Source organism: Tyto alba, unplaced genomic scaffold (genome assembly GCF_018691265.1).
Source record: "Tyto alba isolate M040663 unplaced genomic scaffold, T.alba_DEE_v4.0 Super-Scaffold_28, whole genome shotgun sequence".
In the NCBI taxonomy this organism is placed as follows: domain Eukaryota; kingdom Metazoa; phylum Chordata; class Aves; order Strigiformes; family Tytonidae; genus Tyto; species Tyto alba.
In genome coordinates, this window is record NW_024881302.1 from 4,886,172 (window position 1) to 4,911,668 (window position 25,497).

Consider the following 25,497-nt stretch of genomic DNA (forward strand, 5'->3'; position numbering starts at 1 on the left):
TAACTGCAGTTCCTGGAGTGCAGGCCTCTGAATAATCCGCTATCAAAGTGTGCAACGTGTTACTGAACTAATTTTGCCTAGTGAAAATATGGAAAAAAGGAAATAAGGTTTAAAGAATACAGCTTATGAAGCCATGGCAATTCAGCTCACATCTTCTGGTTTACTAATCTAACTTATAAAACAAAGGAAGCAGAAGAATACCGACTGATCTTTCATTATTCATACCATTAATTTAATTGTAAACTAGGTATCAACCCTTCTAGCAACTGATGAACATGGGCAAGCACATTAAGTACTAACAATTGAAATACATATTTGTGTGGGAACCCAAATTTGTAACAGTTTTGCTATTAGCACAGAACCTCACCAGACAATTTTCAAGCAGTGGTTCTCACAGGACTCTAGGGGCTCTTCCTCCTATATGTAAAAGAATTTTATTTTTTTACTGATAAAGACTGTGTATATGAGCTAACTATCCATGCCCTTTCAGTGAAAAAAAACCAAACAAGTACAAGACAAAGTGTTCAAGCCCACAATCATTCTGGTGCAGAGATAAGCCAGAAGTAGCAGCTGTAAAATATGAATAGTGATACTGACATCCATAGTACAGCATTTAGTATTTCTTCACTGTAGCTTTTAAAAAAATATATATTGGTGAGAACAAAATTGCTGTTTAGAATAAGGAAGCATGTACAGAGAAATAATCTCATTTTCATAAATACTAAAAAAAAACCCCAACTCTGAGGGGCAGTGCTGGAGAGAGTTGCTATTTGGAAAACTGAGTTAAGTTACTACTCAAGGGTCATTTACACCAACTGGAAGATAATAAATGGAAAACTAAACACTGTAAATCTAAACTCCAACTCAGCATGACTTTGAGACCAGAAATAGGCTCCTAAACCACACCTTGTCTCTGTGGATCTGTTTATAATCTAAACACAAGCCACTCTGGGGACTAGATTGCAACACATATATGGAGTCACATTAATGTAGGTATTATATAATGTAGGACTTATAGCAAAACTAGGCAAAGCTAAGTGTTTATAGCATAGGTGAGGAGCTTCATGTCACCACTGTCACCCAAAGAGGACACTCCAAATGCAAGCTGCAGAACCTTACAGCTGTGTACTGAAAGACCATCCCTTAACTCATGACATTGTGAATCAGTTATATCTCCCAACAGGCAGAGCTGAATTTAACCAAATTACACATGGTTTTCACACAGCTTTTCAATGCCTTGAATCTACTGAGATTTGGTGCTACTCTGCCCTTATGTTGTGTAAAATGGCAGGCTGCTTCTACCAAATTCTTATAACCACAGTGGCCTTTTCCTTTTTTGGAACATGCAAGTCTGACTTTTTTAAAAAGGAATTTTGAACTCAAAGCAGGAAGAAATAAGCCATGGCTGTGTGTAAGCCTCACAGCATGTTGCCAACCAGCATTTTCCCTTAAAGCTGTACAACAGCATTCAAAACACCTACAAGTGGCCCCTCCTGGAGATAAAACACCTAGCTAAAAAAAACAGTAGACACATTTCTCCCCAAGAGTAAGCAGGAATCTTGCTTTGCAAAGCTGCTGAGGGTGGCAGGTTTGGTTTTGTTTAACTAAAGCTCATTCCCTCTCTAGACGGTTCACTTTGCAGAGGGAAAATAAATAGGCTGAAAAAAACCCCAGAAGCTTGCAGGGGGGAACCTGCAGGGAAGCAAGCTGCAATGTAAACAGGCAGGCAGAGCAGGGCCGGGGGTCAGGAGGGCAGGGCTGGATCTGGCAGCGGGAGCGCAGGTACAGCCCTTGCCCCGCACCGGGGTGGAGGCAGGAAAAGGGGGCCAGCAGCCACTTTCCAAAAAGGAAATTTCACCCTGCCCAGAATTTCCAAACTGCAATAATTTTCCACGGGCCAATCAGGGAGGAGCGAGGCAAACGCACCAAATTAGGAAAGTAAATACTAGAAGGGAGAGAGGGAGGAGGAGGAGAGTCCAACTCATGCAATCACCTCCCAGCCAGCGGTGGGAGAGGGGTGTGGGTCCCATGCTGAGCCCCCACCAGCCCTCCCAAACCTGCCCTTGGGAAGGGGGAAACGGCACTGTGCCAGCCTCACCCACCACTGTGAAGCCACCAGGAGAGAGCTGCCCTGAAAGCCAGGTGGCCAGAACAGCTACATGCTCCCCAAAGAGCATTCCCTTTCTCTGGCAGAAACACCCAAACTGCTTCCCAAAGCCTGGCCCACAGGATTTCAGAGCTGCAAGACCCTGCTGGGGGAGAGGGGAAGGTTAAAGGGGCTGAGCAGGGATGTTTACAAATGTGTCAGCCCCTCCTCTGTAAGAGGAACTCGGAAATGAAAGGGGTTTGGCAAGTGAAACCTCAGATGTCTTTTGAGGTTTTCTGAAGACTTGGCTGGATTAGCTTCTGCTCAAGACAAACGGATGCAATAATTAATCATCCTTAGTAAACACTCCGTTAGGGGCTGAACACAATTCAACACTACTATTTCCACTTTCTCCTTATGCAAAAGAAAAATTCTCGGGGAGTCAAATATCAGTTGCAGGCATATGCCAGAGTCAAGAGATACAGCCTCTGTTAGTAACACAAACCACACTGCTGCTTTGCGCAAGATGACTGAATGGAAACTAACTACCATATGTTGGCAAAGAAACCATCCCCCTCCCCTCCCAGCAACAAGCTTCATCTAAAAAGAGAAGGTTAAATATAAACTCAAAGCAGTGCCTGAACAGAGGACTAAAAACCACAGCTACCTCCAGCCCCCTCTTTCTAGAATATCTGCACTGCACATCTGTGCAGCTCTGCAAGACCGGTGGAAAAACCCAAACAAGCAAGCGTCTCCAGATCTATGCAAAACCAAACAGACTTCATTGTGACACTGAAGTTGTTCTCAGACACGTAAATTTGAATACGACTCACTGAATTAGTGCTAACTGGCAGAAGATGTTTGTGTACTATACCTTTCTACAAATGTACAGACAAGAAAATAAACCAAAGGCTATTACTATGACCAGGTACACTCTTGCTATTCTGAGGCCCGCACATTTTAAAATTCTAATACATCATCCTATAACATGAGTCTACTATACTTTATAAAATGTATACTTCAAGTAACCGCTTTAATGTTAGAAGAGCTAACTCCGTAACATCAACTCTGTTGAGAAAGAAAATATTCCAGATAGTAACTTGATGTGCAGGTTATTTCTATTGCACATTCATGAACTGGATAACTACAAAACAGGATACTTGCACAGATGTACATTCAGATTGCTACAGCCCCTCAGTACATGGTCAGCATCCTACCCTCATTTCCTTCTATTCCCAGGAAACCACGTGCCAATGGCCACTCTTGTCCCTAACTTCAGATAACACCAGCACCACCCAGCAACAACAGAATATTGAGATAAAAATAAAACAGGCAGTCCTAACATAGAAAGTATTTGCCTGCTTTCTTTTCTCCAGGCATATAGGTAGCTCTTTACAGATATTTCTAATACCACTGCCAAAGATAGACTAGTAACTCTATAATGTGAAACTAACACTCAAGTTCCACCCCGCCCCGAACCCTTTGTGCTCTTAAAACCAGTGCCCTACTCCCAGCCACCGTAACACAGTTTTTAGCAGTCTTCCACCGTTTTGAACATCAGATATTTAGTTATTTTTAATGGGGCATTTTATGCACCAAGTATGCCAAAGCAAACAGGGCTGACGGACTGATGTCAGAGAACACAGATGGAGTTTCCAGAAAGCACATTTTGTATAGTTAACATCTTACCTGATAGTGCCAGTGGGGGATGGGAGGGGACTGACCACGCTCCGGAGATCCGGCTCCGGGATGTGGATCTTCAGAGGAGATATTTGAGGGTAAAGTGGCCGAAGGGGAGGCGATGAGGCTTCCTCTTTTGCTTCTTCTTTATGGTATAAAGATGTAAACTGGATCTTTATAACCGTGCTAGGGAATCGGAAAGTACATCTGTAAGGGAAAAAGGGAAAAGTCACTTTCAGACATGAGACTAAACACATTTAAGTGGTTTTGTATGCAACTGGTGAATCATTCACTCATTCATAGCATAGAAGCCCACCATTCTCTACATCTTTTTGCTCACTGTACTGGGCAGAATTACTGATCATTCATACATCTCTAAATGTATCAGCGTGTCATGTAGCACCTAGTGATTAGATGCAAGCTGAAGGTTTGGGTAACTGAAGTGATTTCCCCAAGGCCATGTATTCAATGACTAAGCAAGATGCAGCACCACAATGTGTCAAAGACTAGGATTTATCTTTTACTAGCTCCTTGCACATAACTTGGGAAGATACAAGTTACTAGAAAGCATTAAACCACAGGCAACATGGAGTAAGAGAGCCATAAAGTCCAGACAGAGCAAGGAACAGCCTCCAGGTAAGACCAGACAGCACTGTTTAATGACTGGCCCCTATATATTGTATAACTAATACCCGTTTATATCTCTGCACATGATTCTAGAGGATCATCTAGCAGGTTTCAGATTAAAATACATTCATTTAGAAGTGCCTCCCTTTAGACGATATGTGTTACAGTTAGCAGGATCAGAACAGGGCCCCTGCAAGCCTATAGGGCCCCATTTTTCTCTAACACTTCTTTCCAGTTGTTATTTGGGAAAAAAAAAATAATCACACACCTACAAATGTAGCCTTTAGGAGATGCTGGGAAACTCAAAAGGAAATAAGCACTGACATTTTCCATATTTGAACAGAAAGCTTTGTAATTTATAGTGTCTACAATAGGCACAGGGCTGTAAGAGCGAGTGTTCTGCAATTCTTCTTATTGCACTTTAATTAGACAATAATGTGCAATCAATACAAGCTTTCCAGGGATCATTTCACTGATACTAAGGTTAAAGCAGCAGGAAATAAAAACCAGGTTTCACTGTGGGAAAGGCCAGCAAAGCACAGTGATTGTGCTGGCTTACAGCATCTTGTCTATAGAAGGAAATGAAGGAACTCAGGCAGTGTTGTTCTAACACTGTAAGCGCTGGTGTAGGCTGAACATAATTCTTTCAGTCAGTGCATTATTGAATCCTGCCAGGTAACAGAACAAGGTGGCAAGCAAGTAAATCTGTATTTGTGACCACCTTATCTTAATGCTGCTATCGACAGAAATGTAGAGTAACATCCTATTACAGCTCTAAAACCATACTCTCTTGCTCTTGGTTCTTTCACACAAGCCAGTTCTGCTGTAAGGTAATGTTCAGAAACCTGCCATCAAGAGGGCAAAATTATCATTCAGGCATGGGAAGCTCATTCCCATCTCCCACCTCATCTCTCAGAGCTTGCTCAGCATTCAGCAGCTTGGACTCAGAACGGCTCTGCCACGTACAAGCAGGAGTTTGCATTGTATTTACTTCACTTCAGAGGTCCTGCCACCTGCACTCATTAATGCATTAAATAAGAACATCATTGCTGGCAATACAGCCTAATTGTGTTTATCTAACCCTTCTAAACACAGTTCCCTGCAGATTCAATACAAATGCACAATTCAAAGCAGCAGTGTACATGCTCTGCAATGTCTATCAGCAGCAGGCACACAGCTTACCGAGATGAACCTGAAGCAAAGCTGTTGAACCACTACTCTGGATTTTAAGCTTTTGTACTGCTACATGGATTTGCTTACAGAAAAATGCAGAGAATACATAAATTTGCAATGAGTGTCACATGGACTATGGCTCAATACCAGTATGAGCAAAGCTTCATCATTTCTTAAACCCCTACCAGGGAAAAGCTGAGCTTTCTTTCAAAGAGCAATGGAATTCTCTGCTGTCATGCCAGGTGCTCAGCATTTTTCAACATCTGAGTCAAGGACAAATCAGTCCTTATTTAACAGCATTCACTGCAATCCCAACCTGCTGATCTCAACAGGCCTGACTGCACAGAGCCCCAAAGCAGTTTTTGCAGCACTGTTGAGGCCAGAAGATCCTCACTGCAGCTTCATATCAGTAAGGAGCTCTTAAGTCCTCCTTTTCAAAAGGACCCAGTAATGCAAGACCCACATCTCCTACATGTTACTGTTTCCAGGGGAATGTGCAACTAACTCTACTATACTTACTGATGCTGCAGTGTTAGATAAAGTGATACCTGCACCCAAAACAGAGGCAGGCCCATCAGTCTGTGAATATGGGCAATCTTAAGAAAATCACTTATTCTTCCAAAATCATGAGTCAACCTGAAATAGGAAGTCTAAACTAACCCAGTAAACATGTGTGGAAAAGGCCCATCTAGCACTATTTTTCCCTGAGAGCCCCCCCAAGCTATCCGATTCACTCACGTGACTTACCCGCAATCTCAGACTGGAACAAGGGAAGAGAAACAGAGGGGCTGGGCTGGACTGACTACACAAGCAAACTATTTGTTGGCTGCTGTGATTTAGTTTTTAGAAAGACAGGCTTCCCGATCCACTGAAGCAGAACCTAGGACATACAACTAGCCTTCACAGATTATGCTATCTAGCACGTACATGGTCATTTTGTAAGGAACCAGTTCCAGAAACAGTGAGTGGATATATGCAAGGGTGCTCACAGCTTCAGAAAGCTTCTGCAGCCTGGTCTGTGCTGGCTTCCAGTATTGATGCTGACTGCAAAGCCAAGGTGGGGGTAGTTTATCCAAATTTATGCTTTTACTGCTGTAAAAACCTGGGACCCAAAAAATGAAAATGCAATGCAAAATAGATTGTAAATTCCTGCAGAACTCTTCCCCTCCCTCAGGGGTGAGAAGGTGCCTGGGATTAATGCTATTGTTCTAGTCTCTATCACAACCATCACAGCAATGCAAACAGTGACAACAGCACAGTTCAAGCCACTGCTTCAAATCAGCACACACACACTATTACCTGGGAACTGTGTCAATGAGAAATCAGAAAAGCATGATTTCTGAATCATCTTGTCACAGGAAGCTCACTTTTCAGTACACTGAACTTGAATGAAGTTTTAATGAGATTTTTCTAATTGTTCCCTTAATTAAACTGTTTTCGACCAAAAGAAAACAAATTCAAATTATATCTGGTAGTCCCATTTAGGAGTGAGGCACTTTAGTGCAAGATTTAAGTCTATGAGAATTATACTTCTACAGAAGATAAGCGGGACAAGACAGACAGCCCAAGCAGAACTAAGCAGGCATTCCTTAAGATTACTATATGTATTCCAAGTTATTTAAACTGAGCTATACTATTTGATCCATGTTGCATGATTCCTATCAAATATGCATACCAATTACTACTACTGCTTAACATTTCCATCATGAGAAAAAGATCAATCTGAAAGCACAGATTAGACTCAACATAAAAAGCATAATGAAGTTAACTGGTATTTCCAAGGGTGCCCAAGAGGCAACTGATTTTAAGCACCTCTGAAATTAGAGGGGTAAATTAATGGTCTGCAAAATCTTTTGGTCTTGGTACAGGCAGAAAGCAACCTGCTTCAGTTCCAGAACTGCCAAGTTTTACTCAATAGCCTGCTACAGACAGGTACATCCTGCAATCCCTGCCCATATTAACCATATGTATTCTACTCAGAGTTATAGTATGTTGCATACATCAATTCCTTGTGGGAAAGGATTCCCATTTCTCTAGGTTGCCTTGCAAGACAGTGAGAATAGCAAGCTTTTTTTTTTTAATTTGTGTTAAAACTAAAAATGCAAACATACACTCCAACCTCCATAAACTGCACAGAAACAATTATTGCCTTATTAGATTACAAGCAGGAGAAAGTAAAAAATGGATTGCTGGCTCCCTGCTGCATGCCTGAGTTCACAGACTCCACAGCACTCGCTGAATGCATGCTATATATACACTGGAGACCAAGGGGAAGAGGACGAGTGCACATGCCACACATGGTTACAGTGATACAAAAGATGCTCCTAGATTTTTTTTTTGTTGTTGTTTTAAACAAAACATTTTCCAAAAGTTTCCTGGATGAGCTCCTCACACTGACAACACACCACCCATACTATTAGGCATTCTTCATGTGGTGAATACAAGCATTTCATCTACATAAGGCCTGAAAATAAAGTGCTAGGAAATGCTAGGCTTTACATAAACTGTCACCCCTTAAGCAGACTTCAGGAAAAATGGTTAGGTAAAAAACTCCAACAAATGACTGCATAACCTGCAGGGCTCTATAAAAAGCAGACATATTCTCCCCCTCCTAAAGCACCTTTTACTCACAGATGCAAAGGAAATTGAGGTGCATTTGCCAAAACATAGTACCAGGTTCAATAGAAGCTATTACAGTCACTGATTTCTTTGTTAGAGCACTCAGAGTGCTGTTCAACAGCAAGTGACTTCTGCTGCATAAGAGCAAGAAAAGGCTATTTAAAGATTTTAAAAGGAGACAGGAAACTGTGCTGCATTTATGTTTTTACGTTTACACCATGGAAAAGCACAGTAACAAGACAGAGAAGACAAATCACGAAAAAGCCAAGGTGAAACACATATATATTATATATATATAAAACCTGGAATGATATTTATATTATGTAATGTATATATAAACATAATATGTACTATCACATGTTATGTTTATATATAAACATCATTCCAGTTTATTATGCAAGAGGGAATAACCAGAAAAGTAAGCTGGAAGACTTACACATGCAATGTTGTCAGCAAGTTAGTACCATCTTTCTCTACTTTATCTTGCCATAATTCATGAAATCCTGTTATTCCTGAATGTTGCAGGTATATGCACCAGTAGCATCTGTGTTACAAACAGTGCAGAGATGCAGGTGGAGGGAGAAACATTGAAGAAAATGCTTTGTTAAAAGTAACACTTTTTGCAATTTGAATAAGAACAGTAACACAGACCAGAAGTTTCATTCAAAAAACATAGTTGAGCATGATTATCTCCCTGTGCTGCAACTGCCACTTTTTCTTTTAAACTTGCAGGTACTGTTACCACACCACTGACTCTGTGTCTAATTATTTCCCTCTGCCACTCTTTTTATCAGAAATAGCGTGGCCAGCAGGACTAGGGCAGTGATTGTCCCCCTGTACTGGGCACTGGGGAGGCTGCACCTCAAACACCGTGCTCAGTCTGGGGCCCCTCGCTACAAGACAGAAGTTGAGGTGCTGGAGCGTGTCCAGAGAAGGGCAACGGAGCTGGTGAAGGGTCTGGAGCACAAGTCTTGGGAGGAGCGGCTGAGGGAACTGGGAGCATTTAGCTTAGAAAAAAGGAGGCTGTGGGGAGCCCTCCTCACTCTCTACAACTACCTGGAAGGAGGTTGTAACGACGTGGGGGTCGTTGGTCTCTTCTTCCAAGTAGCAAGTGAGATGAGAGGAAACAGCCTCAAGTTGCATCGGGGAGGTTTAGATTGGATATTAGGAAAAATTTCTTCACCAAAAGGGTTGTCAAGCATTGGAACAGGCTGCCCAGGGAAGTGGTTGAGTCACCATCCCTGGAAGTATTTAAAAGATGTGTAGACATGGTGCTTAGGGACATGGTTTAGTGGTGGGCTTTGCAGTGCTGGGTTAATGGCTGGACTCCATCTTAAAGGTCTTTTCCAACCTAAAAAATTCTGTGATTCTATGATATGAGAGGACAGTACAGAAGCCCAATTCTTAAAGGCAAGGCGGTTATCTCCACAATCGGTGAATACCTTGGATTCAGCAAAGGTGGGCAGCCAGAACTCTAATTACAGCAGCACGTCATGACAAAACAGAACTATGTCATTATTAGCTGAAGTTTGACCAAGGATGCCCACAAGAACCCTTGTAAAAGAGAAAAAAAAAAAATCCCAAACAAGCCCCACACAACAGCCGGTTCTGTCCCCTGTAACTTCTCTGAAACCAATTTGTTTTGTGTCAATTAGTTTACCCAGAAGAATACAGTATTATTCCCATGCACAAAGTTCCAAAACCATGTTGGGTTTCTCAGCACAAGTGAGAATTTGCCGACAGTCATCTTTGTCAGGCTATTACCATTACCAGTTATTTCAAGGTACCTGACACAATTTTACTGGAGGGCAAGGTGGATTCTTCTCACCTTTTCAGTCATTGTATGGGATAAACACCAAAATTTCAGGCTGTGATCAATGTGCAGGTACTGTATGTAGAAGTCATTACAGAGAAATGCCCCAATTACCTCCTGTAACTATTTTTCTTCATCTCCTGTAATCAGCTGAGAAGAACCACATGCCTGCATCTATGAAAATCAAGTTCCCATTAAATAATAAATCCACTCCCTATTCGCATAATGCTTTGAAGCAGTCTGAAAGGAGGTGCCTTGGACAACATAAAAGACTCACTGGGAAAGTTTAGACACCAGTGCACTCAATATCAAACTAAATTTGGTTAGAAAAAGATAAGAGTTTGCTTCACTTAACTAAACATGTATCTAAGCCCTGAAGGTCTGCCCACAGAGAGATAAGCAAACTGAGACAAGAACAACTACCTCAGATTCACATTTCTTCAAAAACAAGGTTCTGATAATTGCTGTGACCACTGCAAAACAGCTGAGTTGGGAACATTTATTGACCAAGATTTGTTACTCTGTGATGCTGCACTCTGCCCACTGAGAACAACGCTATTCGAAACATCAGCTTTTCTACAGCAAGCGTCATTGCATTACCCAGCACAAAACAAAACACTTCAATTGCAAAATATTTAGAAGGGTTTCCCCCTATTTCAGTAACTAAAACAACCAAATCAATTTTCTCCATCTTCACAAAAATAAACTAGACCCTCGCTCCCCGATGGGAGTAATCATTGGAAGTATTGTGCTCAGAATTATTATTTTGCTGGAACTACAGCTGTCTGAAGCAGCAAGGTGGGCAAAAACATGAGTGACAAAAACCGCCTTTCAATCACAAGTGAATTAAAATTAATATTATTTTGAATGAATGTCATAAAAACCGTACAACAAGCTCTGAAAGCTGCCTGAGCTGTCACAGGAGATTAGGTACTATTCAGTCCTCCTTTATAATAAAATAATAATAATAAAATCATCCAACATTTCCTGTTCCACTCCCTACCCTAGATTATTTTTTTTCCCCTAAATAACACTTTGTAAGAAAGACCAATAAGAAACCAGTTATATCATCTACTTGGCTAGTGCTATCTGCATTCCAAATGAAAAAGTTAATTGCATTGAGACTACAGAAAGAGTTCTGGAGGAATGAAGCCAAATACATTTTATTTTCTTAAGTCTAAATACACATTACAAAACAAGCATGTACCTATCACCATGGCAATTTAAGAGTCATTATAATTTTCTTCTTTACACATCTCTTTAGACTAGGGGACACAGGCAGCATAATTGCCAGGCTTTTAGGAATGTTTGGTTCATTTTGGAGGTTACCACAGTCTTAAGAGTAATGAGTTTTCAGCATTTGCTATTTCCCTTTCAATTGCTCTGCTGATCTGACTAGATTTAACGCAAAAATTCTGTTGAAGGCCTATACAAAGTCCTTTATCAAACACACATCAGAGAACTATCTGTATCATGCTGGTCAGTAAAATCATTTGTTACATTCAAGAAGAAATAAACAAAGGGTCTGCAAGCAAATGGTGAAACCCAGAATCTACATTTGTTCTTCTGGAATGAATCAACCCAATCTGAAAACAAGACAGACACACAGGTTGCCAGACAGCAGCAGGACAAGGAAATAAACAGTAGAGCTCCCTGCAGAAAAACCTCTGGTATTATCCACTGTTTTTTAATTAGAGGAAAAGCTATAAAAGTCACCGTTAGTGTTTTTAACATAATGAAGGAAAACTAGATTAAGAAAGTATGGAGATTATCTGCAAATAAAGGAGTACAGTGATCTCTGTCACTGCTGAAAAGACAGCAACCCAATGAAATGTTTGGTCATAATTATTCTGTAAATCACAAAATGAGTTTAGATCAGGAGGACTGGTTTCTAGCCTCACAATTACCCTGAGTGCATAAATCGCTTGCCTTGCATGCTTTGTAACACAATCACTTTATTTAATATATATTGTCATGGTTAACATTGCACATATACAAAGAAACACATATCAGCTGAGACTGAACTAAAATTGTCTGTGTGCATATGTGAGTGAGCTCAGGTTTGAAATAATTAGTCGAATTCAAGAGAGAGTGGTCTGTCTTCTACTTCATGAATTTTAATTTGCTTCTGTTGGGAACTTTTTTCCAGAAAAAGTACCAGCAACTACTTCCATTGCACTGTTACACCAGATGCACAAGTAGCTCTACTTCAGTGTACTGGGGTCCCTAGCACTCACCATGTCTTAGGTATTGTTCCTGTACTAGAACTAATGTAAACCTGGTTTTAGTAAAGGCAAACTCACACTGAAGTTAATCGAGATTTCCTCATACCTGATCCAGTGGAATTAGTATTGACTAGTCTGTAATTCCAGATTATTGGAAGGATTTTCTGCCCTGACCCTGAAATGCACCTCAGTTAGCTGGAAATCTTCCTCTTTCTATGGTCACCCTGGACTCGCTGAAATGAGCAACTGCACAAATGGGTGAAATTTTGCAGCTCATGTGGATGGCCCACTGGTTTCCTCTGCCTTAAAAATAATCTTCTCTCCAAAGAGATACCAGTTATGCCACTTAATCTCACTCAGATTTATTTAACACAATCTAAATCTGTTTCTGTGCTGTAAAAGGCATTTCCTTTGCCCCACCACCAGTCCTTCCCCTCAGCCATTTCCTTTCAAGGTCACCCTCGTGCCAAAAGTACCATCCAAACCACTGCACAGCAAGTCAAACCAGGTAGCTGAAATAATAATTAGTTTCTTTTTTGTTGGGAGTAAGCTGTCAGGTAGATCAGATCCCTTATCTTGCCTTCCACATGGCAACACAAGCACCAATACAGAGGAGGTGGAGGGGACAGATATCAACGGGAGGAAGGAAAGGAGGAGGTACCAGCAAAAATGATGCAGATTTATAACAGATTATAAAAAAAAACAGAGCATGTAACCACAGACTCAGATTTAAGTACCACATGATCCAAACACTGCCTTCTCCTTTCAGAAAATGAAATGCAATTCATTCATTTTGAGAAAAACTCTAGTCTTTATCACATCAGCCACCATGCTGATGCTTTGAGGCTGGAAATATTTGAAAGTTCCTGAAACAGAAAAGTAATGTTTTTTTTTTGATTCAGCTTAATTATTTCAAACCCAAAGTCACTCAGCTGTATGCAAGAGGACCAAACTGAGACTGAAAATGTTTTCTGCATTCCAACAAGTGCTTCCTATGGCCCCGTACCCATGGCAATTCTCCCACAGCAACCAGCAGGTCACGTCTGCAGAAGCAGGAATGGGTTTGTGGTCGTCTCAGATGGGATATGCATGCTGCAAAATAAGTGTTTTTTTTTTGGTACCTTCGTGCTTCCAGAATTTATTTAGTGACTGTCCTTGAGAAAAGCAAGCGCAGTAAGATGGCTGAACAAGGACAATGCTTCAGAAAAAATTAGAATTGCCATTTCTCTTTGTCACAGACAACATCTTTTCCTTACGCTCCTTGCTACTGTTTAGCTGGAACTGTATACATGGTAAAGGATTTTTTCCCTTAATGAGAAGGCACCACAGGTTACACTGGGATTTGCCTAATATTGCATATTACCATGTCTAAAATGAGGTTTCCAACACAGCCAGACAAGATTTCAGATGGGCAAAGAGCGTGTGCAGGCAAGTGTATCTATTTAAAACAAATACTACCAGCAGCATCAGGCAAAACCACAACTTATGAATAGCTATGTCTCTTAAAAGCACCAAGTAAATTAGCTGTAATGAATGTTTCTATTGAGCTCAGTTGCACAGGGCTTCCCTTTATGCCATTTCATCAAGGTTCAAACACACTGAGAAACACTTCCACACACAGGCAGATTTTCAAATAGGTATTTTGGCAAGCTCCTTTGAAGAGAGCAACGTTCACAGGAAAGTTTGGGCAAACTCTGGGATTCTTCTCCCTGCCAGCACCATGCACACACAGACATACACAAAAATTATTTTTGTTTCTTCAGTCCCCCCAGTCACCGCAGACATCCCACCTCACAGTGCCGACAAACAGCAAGGTCTCAGCCACTGCCCATCCCAGGAAAAGGCTGTGAGTGAAACCCAGCCAAGCAGGTGGTGGAGGGAAAAGAGTGTAAACACCCCTAGGCTGATCAGGAAGGCTAAAAAGTAAGAGATACCAGAAGCCCAACCCAAAGAACATCAAAATGCAGGTTTGGTTCATATAGATCTTCTTTAAAAGTGTGCAATAGAAGACAAGCACTTTTTTTTTGGGGGGGGGGGGGGGGTTTCCAACTTGGTGTTAAAAGCAAAAGCTTCAGGAGAGTTTGCACTATAATACCATGCTGTGAAACTTCAAATCATTTTATGCTACACATCTTCCCTACGATTTCTTATCTAGTAAACCTTTTAATTGCTGTCACAGAGCAAACTGATAAATCGAGCAACACTACTGACAGAAACAATTTTTTGTTCGAGTGAGACCATTCAAGGCTGTTTCACACTGGAGAATTAGTAGTGAAGAATCATGAGCTATATTTTTATTTTTACATCCCTTACACCTCTTTAATAATGTTCTGATTTTATACTTTGAAAATTATTTGAGACATCAAGCACGGGTTCCATTCCAGATTCTCCCCTTTGAGTAATAAAGTACAGTGCAAGAAAGAAAAAAAACACCCACATAAGATATTGTAGTTGCCATTTTTTCAGTGTAATGAAATACCACAACAAGGTCAGGGAATAAATTAATGGAGTATCAAAATAGCATCTCATAGAAGAACAGGAAAGAATATCACTGAAACTGCTGAGAAGGGTGTTTCAGTCAGCTAATTAAGACCCAGCAGGAATCACCATCCTGCCTGGGAAATTCACATTATGGACAGGTCTTTTCCAGATCCTACCATCCCTAGACTTGCAGGATGGGTCTTGTAGTAATCCTGCTCAGTCTAATGCCAAAAAAAGAAAAACCTACCAGAAGCTGCTCCAATGTCCTCCAGAAAGCTATCAAGAGTGCAGAGGGTCAGGAATCTGCAGTTTCAAAAGTGACCTTTCTGAAACTTCTCCAACAGAAACCACTGTGAACCAGCTAGTAGTGTCTTTTCATTCACTTTAATGCCTGCAAAAAAAAGCTGAAGGGTATTCCTGAAATACTATCGTTATCACCACTTATTTACAAAATCAGTGGAACATCGATTGATCCACACCTGATTTAAAACATAGAAAACCCCAACCATAAACACCTATGTTAAAATTAATCCAGAAAAATCTTGACAATTATTTCCAGACTGATTATAAATATCTAAGATCTCAGACACCAAGCCTTGGTATAATCAAGAGAGTATCATTAACAGAATTTTATAACAAATACCATGAAGGCAGAGTTTTTGTACTTTGATCAAGGACTCTGTTAAAGCCCACCACAAAGACCACCCTTTAAATCTGCATGCCAAGACAACAGGGTGGTTACGTGGTTCCCATCCACCAGGCACAGAGAAACAAAGAGGTGGTGCTATAATTGTACCTTACTTAGCTTCACATTTCAAAACAGTGGAGTCAGCTTCAAAATATGCCATTCACTCCAAACCAGGAGTGCTGGGCACAGGGCTTGCTAACAGAAGACAAATTCCTCTTCCCCTCCAAAGTGCTCTTACTCCTTTTTGAAAACAAACTGCAGTTCAGCAGCACGTAGGGCAGATTACATGGAGTACAGCCAGTCTGAAGCATCACAAGATCTAACTCAAGTCTGCCAGTGTGCTAAACGTATGAGCCTAGAAGGTCTTACCTACACCCACAAGAGATGTGATTTTACATCAGTATAAATTAATCTGAAGCATCAACAGGGACATATATCTTTTAATCAATATTGGTTGGAGTTCTTTTTTTATTCAAGTCACCTGAAGGTGAATTCTGGCCCCATTTCCACCACACCGTTACAGAAGCTGCTCTGTTCCCCTGTGTAGTCTCTACTATAAACAACTTAGTGTCTGAGCAAACTTAAGATACAGTGAACTTTTTTTCTGTGTGTCATGGTAAGCCACGTCTTAACACCACTCTGCCAGTCAATTAAAGTCTACCTCATTTATCACGCCTCTCAGTATAACGACAGTGGAGAAAAACTTTGCAGTTGCATTCCCAGTGATGTCAACAGCTAGCTACCTGCTGAGAACATTTAGTAAGCTGTCGTTAAAGTCTAAAATTAACCATAAAGCTGCTGTTTATTTTGAAACTTGGGAATAGGGAGGTGCTTTAAGTGTCAGAACAAGTGGCCCGACATCAAAAACTCAGTACGAAAATTTGTCACCAAAGTGGGCTGGCACAAAGAGCAGATGATGCTTTTATTTAAATGAGGTTGGCTGCCAGCACCAGAAAGTTTCGCTATCAGCACTGCAGATGCCTGATATCATCTGTAACACATAGCAAGTCTATTATGATATTTTATTGTGTGTGTGGTTGTATACATAAAAATAACGATAGTTAAGAGACTCTACATAACACACAACAGCCTGTGTACCACTGTTACTCTAATCAGGTATTCTAGCCTGTAGAGGTCTAGATCCTATCTTAACCATTTATTCAGCAGCCAATAAATATTTGATATTCAGAGAAAACGTAAATTATGTGCAACATTTGGGGTGGGTCTGTGCATCTCACTTATCAAGTCTTTTAACTGCAAAAATCCCTTCCTATGTTAGGCTGATCAATTGGTTAATTTAACATTGTCAGTTTTGCATTTTTTTTCCCTAAAGCCTGAAAATTATTAGTATCTGTGATTTTAAAAGTAAACAAAAACCAATACGCTACATATAGATTCCTTCAAAAGCTAAATAGCTATTTAACACCTCTGGTTTGCATGTAGCTAAGAGAAGCCATAAAACAAATTGTTTTAGCTTCAGAAAAGATGGTTGTTTTGTTGTTGTTTGGTGGGGGATTTTTTTTTTTTTAAGTGAACCTGTGCTCTTTCTCACTCTGATATTTCTGTATTTTCATTTGAATTTATTTTTCTAAAGAGTGCTCACCTTCTCTAATCTTCCATTTTGAACATCCTTGCCTTCTATGTAACAGCATTGTCTTTTAAGGGGTACCTGTATTTTTTTACAGAATCCCTGCTTAAAACTCCTGTAGGTCATGACCCTATTAGCATGTTTCAAAGCCTGATCTCTCCTCAGTGGCGAGCAAGCCTCCCCTGCTGAGAGCAAATGAGTGGTCCTCTGCTTAAGAGCCATGGGATGTTTTCAGAATCCCAAACTCCAGAGGAAGGAGTGCATCACCTACATATACTTCCTTGCTTTGGCTTTTACTGTACTGCACAAAGGAAAAAAAGACCATGCCTACAGGTATCAGTCCCTTGCCACTGTGCTTTTGAACAGCAGCCTGGCTGCCACACCACAGCCATTGCAGACATGTGTACAACTTCAATAATGACCCTATCAGCTGGAAGTAGACACAGATGACCAGCCAGCCACTCCCTCCTCCCAGCCTCCTTATGTCAATAAATCTTAACCTGGGTGTTTGAGCAATGTTTAATCATAAACAGTTTTGAACATGCTCCAGAATATAAACAAAGGTGAGTAGGATAAAAACTGAAAGTCCAGTACCAAGAATCACTAGCCACTTGCTACTGAACCAGGTAACAGGAGAGAAACAAAGAACTGCTGAGGAACAGAATACAAGCACCTGGTGTTCATTTAAAACAACCACTGTGCAACAGCATTAATGTATCCAGAATTGCAACCACATAAGGATTTCAAGGACTACATGCACTAACATTCTTGGTTCTTTTAAAAACAAACCAAAAAAAAAAAAGAAAAATTAAATTGCTTTACTCCCACTTAGATGCATGGAAATAAACTACCCTCATTGATCTCATCCCACTGCCATTTACAATGCAGCCATCTTGATTCCCTTCTGTGTTGCTAATCAAGCTAAAATTAACTCCTATCCTCCTGCTTACCACACATGCTAGCGCCACATAAATCAACACAGGGCAGGATCAATTGTCTCTCCACAAGTGCAGCCCACCTTACTTAGTAAATGCATATTTAGGACCTACAGGACTTCTCATGGGATTTTAACTGCATTTATCATGGGGCTGGAGAGCTGTTTAGTCTGGGCAACAGAATAAGTAGCTCTTGCAAATGTAGTTCAAATAATTATGAACACCTTCTAGCCATTATTGACCTCTACAGCCCTTTGTAAAATGGGCTATGTGAAAGTAGGGATTTCAGTCCTGTTAAGCCAGTGTCCATCTTAGAAGAATCAACATCATACTTTTTCCTGTTTTGACAGAGTGCAAAGATGTATCTTAAACCAGCATTTCCACAAAGCCCTGGAGGACTCTATTGGCATGGCACTTGTTTGCGGCATATTCAGAGAACACAGAAATTCATTTTATATGGTTGCCACTCTGACAACATTGGCAAAAAATATACATACCATACCCTAGTGTTGTTTTAAAGCAGCTCCATTTTAGATCTCAACGTGATGTTTCAAAGGAAAAAAAGCCAAATCGAAACAAAATCCCATCCCTACCAAAAAATACCCATTAAAGCTGAAGTACAGATCAGATTGGCAGAACTGTGGAGTGGAACAGGAGCTTAAAAGAAAAAAGCTCTCTGTGGAGATAAATATTCTTCAAGTGTGAGCCTGACAGCAGCCAAGGTTTTATGCTATAAAAAACCACAATACACACCACAGTGACAAACAAGGTTATTCCATCCAACCCCATGATGAAAGGCAACTTGTATGAAACAAAGTAGGATGACACTTATTTCTATATTCTGCTGTCACCATCCTTGTCCTACACCTATCCTTCATGAGGCGGTGCCAAACTCTCCACTGTAAGACTGAAATGGCAGACACTGCATACAGTCCTGGATCAGGGGTAAGTTTTGCACAGTCCTTGCCAAGGGCTCAGAGGTACGATGCATTTCACCTTCCTGTAGGATTTCTCACATCCCACTTACCCTAGTCCTAGGGGAGTATTGCCAAACCACAGCTCTCAGCCCCGATGATGACACACAACCCCCAGCTGCTTCAGGACCCCTGGACCATGGCTACTCTGGCAGCATCAGGCAGTGAGTAGTCAGTCTGATATTCACTTTGTTTTCCAGAGATGTCACAGAAATGGTGAATACTAGCTCTGTAACACACACATTTGCCCACAGTGTTTCTGTGCCAGAAAAGGCTGCCTAGCCCCCATTCATGACTTGTGAGGTTTTTTTCCCCCCTCCAAGACAAGCCTTAAGACACAAGCCTAAGTCTGGCTTCCATTCTAGCACAGCAGAGACTACATGAAGTGACTCAGCAGAGCATGGCCACCCCCAGCATCTCTCACTCCTTCCCTGCTTCTGCAAAATTCAGAAGCCCTTCTGAGAGGCTCTCCAAGCTTCCGCTGCTCTCACTGATCTTGGTTAAAATGAAAAAGGTCAATATTAACTATTTTCCTTTGCCCATCTTGGCAGAAACACTCAACTAAGTATGTTTCTCCCTCAATCATAAACCACAGTTCACACCTACCTCAGTGCCAAAAAAAGCCCCACCTGCACCCACGCTCTGGGGAACTTCCCTGTAACAGCTTCTACAAAAAGTTCTGTTTTCAATAAGAAATTAAGCAGTACACCAAGAATTAAATATGTAGTGACAGCATGGAACTAACTGCAGTGCCACAGTTGGCCTCTACAAGTAGCACCGGTTATTCATTTCCATACCTAAACTCAACATCAAGCATTTTAAAACTTTGCTCAACTGCCAGGGAATTTCCAGCTTGCCACAGATCCTGGCCCCTTTCACCACAGAAATCTGGCCACAGCTGCCACAGGCAACATGTAACTTCATTTCTACCCCTATTTTCATCCTACCTCCCATCTTCTTGGGAAGACTTTTTCTTTATTACTACAAGTATCCAGCTCCTTAGGAAATTTTTATACCCTGGAGAAGCAGGAGAAACTAACTGTTTGAAAAGATCAGTTCATAAAATCTCCTAATAACCATCTGAGAGGCACTTGTTTTGGCATCTTTGTTGAACACACTAGAGCAGTTTAATTCTCATTTGCAACAGCATCCAACTTTTTTCTAATGGGCCAGTCACGATTGTAGGGTTTGCTTTCAAGGAGCCAGTCCATCTTCTTGAAAGGTCTCACAAGCCATCTAGAAGACTTTCCCTTCCAAATCTAAGGAACTACCTATAAACACATTAGCAAAAGCTGTGCAAAACAAAATAACCTCTGGAAAGCTCAGGAAAAGATCCTAATTCCCACATACATATGCCAGAAAAAGCTTGCGTGTGGGATGTTACTAACCTTTGAATTCAATCAGACTCTCCAAGAGGGCTCTAACACGCAGAGCATGCCTATGATATATTTTCCTTTGAGGCTGGTTCAGTTCATTTAGAAAGTGATTTGAAAGAGCTAATGTACTATTTATGTACATTATAAAAAGCGATCCATATGGAGTCAGACTTTGCAAAATGTTCACTCAAGTCTGTTCCACTCCCTCTGAAGACATTTCACAATCAATTCAAAACCCAGCAGAGGAAGCCAGGATTACTGTTTTAAAAGCAGCTCTGAGGGTAATTGAAATGTTTTAAAAATCTGACATCTTCAGGACTTGCAGCCAAATAAATGTTTGGGGCAACACAGAGCATCTCTCACACAAATGCCTACAAAGTGGCATCCACCTGCAGCCTCCAAAATACTGACATTGAAAATAAAGGTTAGAAGAGAATCCCAGGCACAACCTTTCTTCCTACTAAAGGAGAGGAAAAGAAAATAATTTTACTGTGATTCAGGATATAATGGTATACTGGGCTGCCCTGTGAAAGACCACCTAGCAGGACATGGCTAAGACTGCAAACAATGTAAAACAACCCAAGATTATTAAGGTATTTTAAATCCTGCCAGCATATACGACTGTGCTGAGGGGTTTCTTCCTTGAAAGGAGTTTAACCAGCTAAAACAATAATGACTCTTGCAAAATGACAGCACATATGTAAGTTGCTGCCACAGTGGTTTCATTATTTTTAAATCAGGACATTTTAGAGAGTTAACTTGTCATATTACTGGCATATTCTAAATGCTCCCCCTTCCTTTGCTTCAGTACAGTATACAGAATTAGGGAAGCCTTTTACTTGAACAGATGCATCTTATCTTGAAGCTTCATACAAATTTCATAGTTTGCAATATCAGCTTTTTGAGGAACAGGATCCTAGCCCTTCTCTGCTACAGGCTTTTTTTAATAAGAATTCTCATACTTGCAATACTATCTGGTGGAACACAAAGCATGATAAAATTGAGAAGAAACTGTAAACCACTTGGAAAAGAGGATGGACCCACTTGTCACCAAGAGACCTCAGATTCATAATCACTGTCCATCAAAACAACTTTGCTTCCCAAGTTCATCCTCTGGCTCTGTTTGCAGTGAAGCACTGATCTGTGATGCTCAACTGTAAACAGATCGCATGCAAGTCTAAACTACTTGATTGCTCCTATTTCTAACAGCCAGTTTGCATATGCCTTGTTTACACAAAATACAAAAAATGGTAGCAACACTTTTACTGAACCACTACACAGTACAAATTTTTCTCCTTGGAATTCCTATGCCTGAAGAAAGCTTCAGTGCTTGCCTTAATATTCCATAAAGACAGACATTAGCGGCAAAGCATTTGCTAGCCTTTAACTTCCTTTGCAGGTCTTCCCAGTGCTAAAACAGTTTCATTATGGCTTGTCTCATTAGACAGTGTCTGAGGGAAACATGGTAGAAGAAGAAAGATAATAATTATACAGCTGAATGGACAAGACAGGAGTCAAAGCCACCCAACTGCCAGGCTTGTTGACAGTCAACACCCCTTTACGCACAGTGGGCAGGCAGCCAATCCAAGGTACATCGTGTTACACAAGCCATGAAACAATTAAAAAAAAAAGAGAAAGATCAATAAATAAATAGCAGTTGGCACATCTCCCACACCAAGAGTCTACCCTTACTAGTTTGGGCTACACCTCAAACTGAATATGAAAAGCAAAAACGTTTTTGGTCTACCCATCAGGTGGAAACAAAATTTGCTTTCTGTGTCTAGTCCTTTTCTCCTCCCACATAATCAGGATTTTGAGTGTTTAAGAGTCCATAGTTCTTATGCCCTCGAGAGAGGAAAGGCCTTAAGTTGCTCAAGAACAATTTCTTTAGCAAGTGCACAAACTGGCTCTGCAGGGAGTCCAGTCTTGCTTAGTCAAAACGTTGGTGGCTTCTGTATGTGGCCTTAAGGGAGACAGAAGATTAAAACAGTTTGTGTGGGAAGAGGCTCTATTTAAAGCGGCATGAAGCAGAAAAAAGGGGTACAGCTATAATGTTATATGTCAGGAAGAAGGGGAGGAACATCTCTTTCCACAGTGTTCAGACCACCTCTTCAAGGGTTTTTTGTCTCCTCATTCTGTTCTAAAAGATAAGAGTGGACTGTACTTGTACATGAAAATTGTCTCTTATACTAGAAGATTCTTGAAACAGGATAGTAAGTGGTAACAATGTCCTTAAAGTTTTCTTCCACTTATTCTCCTATCCTAATCACACAGTATATATTAACAGAACCAGGCAAAGGCTGCCCATCTTTGCTCCTTCAGCTAAGGCAGAGCTCCCAATTAGTTTCTACATTATTTCTTCCAAACTGTCAAGATATCCTCAAACAACATGAACTTTACATGTCTGGCACATTTAAAGGAGGCAGGAAAACTACCAAAGTAAATTGCACATATGCAAAATGACAACCCAAGAAAATCAACTTGCTTTTAAATTACTAAAAATAGATTGGGTAGGGAGGGAAGGGACTATCAATCAAATCTTAGAGTAGCTGAATATTCAAAGAATAGGCTTCTAATAGACTGCTCTCAAGACTGCTTGACATTTTTATGATAAAAGATGCACGAGGACATGAAAAAAGGAGCAGCAGGATAATGAAGAGCAAAATACACAAGACAGAAGCGGATGCAGAGTATTAATTAGGCCATTAAGATCCTTAAATGTTTTACTGTCCAATAAAATATGTATTTCATAAAAATTAAGTGCCATGCAGAAGGAATTCACACATCCATTTTATTGAGACATTCTGAAGAAACTGAAGATGTGAATTACTAGCAAAAAAACATTTGTGGACAAGAGTGAATATACATTAGTAAAATTGTATCTGTACAATGCAAACAAATAACATACTAATGGATAGAAATTTTCACTCACATTTACTTAAGTGAGAGATTCATCTGCTCAATAAGCATCTCAATCTGCTTGTATAAGAAGCCTGCAGTCAGCTGAAACAGGGAAACTTATAAATACTTGAAAAAACTATTCCGTGATTAATACTTAATTATTGACTGAAGTGAATGCATTAAGACCACACAATAATTTGTACGCACAATTAGTCGATTAACCAAGTCTGGAGGTACATTAAGATGTCTTTTCATAGTCCACGGTTAGGAGAAAAAAATGCTACCACTTTTTCATCTTACAGATTTGTCCCCCAAAAAATCACTGTAAAATGATACTCAGACCTCTGGTTTCCCATTTTCTTGGTGTCAGTCTTGCAGTCTGTTACATCAGGGCTCACCAGTCACTTTGGATACATAAACCAACATTCTAAAGCTACCTAAGTTTACCAGTCAGAAAGCATGGCACAATTTCAGTGGACAACGTAGGCATTTGCTGCCTGCCACAGACATATGCAATTGTAAGACAGCAAAGACCTTAACCAACCAATACACTATGGACTAAGCTCTAAAGAAAGAAAAGTATGAAAACTAAATATGCTATAAAGTGGGAATCCTGAAGTGGATATCCTAGCCATGAGTCTGCAACCTTAGGAAACTGCTAGACGCATAGCAACTGAACCTAAGACACATGTAACACTGGTGTTAGGTATGGCTACATGTGAGAAAGGTTTCTGTGCTCTGGGCTGCTATTGAGAAAAAGGAGAGGAAAGAATCAGTACTGAAAGCGAATGAGTTAATTCCTCTCCCTTTTATTAACACTGCCAGCTCAAAAGCACATGATTTTCCTTTTTTAAACCACATTTCCACTTGGATTGGGAAGGAAAAGCTGGCTCATCCACATCTAACCAGCAGTAAGGTGAAGCTTAGTCTGTTAAGCATGTCTGGTTACAGTGCCCCTTGGCTCTCACTGCAGAACACCCAGACGCTGCCTGCTCAGACACTTATCAGGGCTAGAAGGAGCTCAAAGTAAATTAGCACATGTCACAAGAACTGATACAGAGCTGAGTGCTAGTAGAGTTCCATCCTGAATAAGAAAGCCAGCTGGAGCTGACTGTCAAATCTCAAACAGTGGTTTAACAAGCACCTAACCAGTGTCCCCTCTGTTACCCCACAGTATCAGAGGGCAGACCCCCAAAGCACACAGCCAAACTCACTCGCCAAGCTCCTCACTCTGCAATGGCTGCAAAAACTTGTGTCAATAGCAGACACCGATTACTACACATAGGCCAGTAATAAGACTTTACTTGCATGGCATAAGTAGCAAATTCAAGTAGTTTCCTGTTCTTTACCAACATCCTGTTGCCACATCTACTCCTCCAGGAAACTGCAACACCGAGCAAGAGAATTTGGCATCCCACAGAACAGCTCTGACGCCAAATGGCTATCGGAACACAGCTACTAAGAGCTTGCTTACAAAGAAAACAATCACATTAATCTGGTTGTCATTTATGCTTTCAGTTATTTGGTGCAAGACTGTGTCCCATTTTCTGGAGGGGAAAAAAAAAAAAAGGTAAGAAAGCATTATTTTGATTTGTTACCAGAAGTCAAAACAGACACTCTGCAGTGAGACTGCCCATACAGCTGGCACCAAAACAACCAAGATACGAATTACTACAGATTTCATCATTTTTATTCATGTTTTCATAAAAGCAAAGACTCTCACGCTCATTCATGCCCTAGATTTATATAAAAACACAACAATACTAACTGGAAGAATCCTACAGTCAGCTAAGCATATGTGTCATGATTGAGAGTTTGTTAACACAAAGAAGTTACACCAGCACAACTTGAATCTACATTTAAGTCTTTATAGCTAAGACTCTGCACAAGAATGTACAAGACAAGTGTGGCATGTTCTGGTTTGATTAATCTTTTCATAATCAACACATCAGCTAAACGGAACCAAGCTCAGTTTAAAAGAATACATAAGAAAACATACATTGAGTTTTGCATAGTGTTAGTTTATATTCACAACCTGACTTACAGTGCAGCTATTTTTGAATCAACAGATCGAGCAGTAGTTTCACATAATGAGAAACTTTCCTTAAATGTTTAATATAACCCATGACAAATTGAGCTGCTTAGCCAAAAATTATTACTTGACATAAATTCCGTAATTAAAATCAACTAATCCTTCATCATCATCTCACTATGCAACAAAAAGACCTGTTCTCGAAGGCAGTCTTTGAAATCAAATAAGAGCATGAAAAATAAGATGAAACACTGAGACAGCAAATCTTTAAAGAGGCTCTAGAGAGAATAAAACCACCA

The 25,497-nt window shown here is 40.5% G+C and overlaps 1 protein-coding gene across 2 annotated transcripts in view; it reads right to left on the reverse strand.

Annotated features, from left to right (window-relative positions):
- Positions 1-25,497, reverse strand: part of FOXK1 (forkhead box K1) — a 57,273-nt gene that overhangs the window by 26,350 nt on the left and 5,426 nt on the right. For both annotated transcript variants that reach the window (XM_033000327.2, XM_033000326.2), the window contains exon 2: positions 3,776-3,973. In XM_033000327.2, coding sequence (XP_032856218.2) covers positions 3,776-3,973 — 198 coding nt within the window. The remainder of the gene's footprint in view (positions 1-3,775; positions 3,974-25,497) is intronic.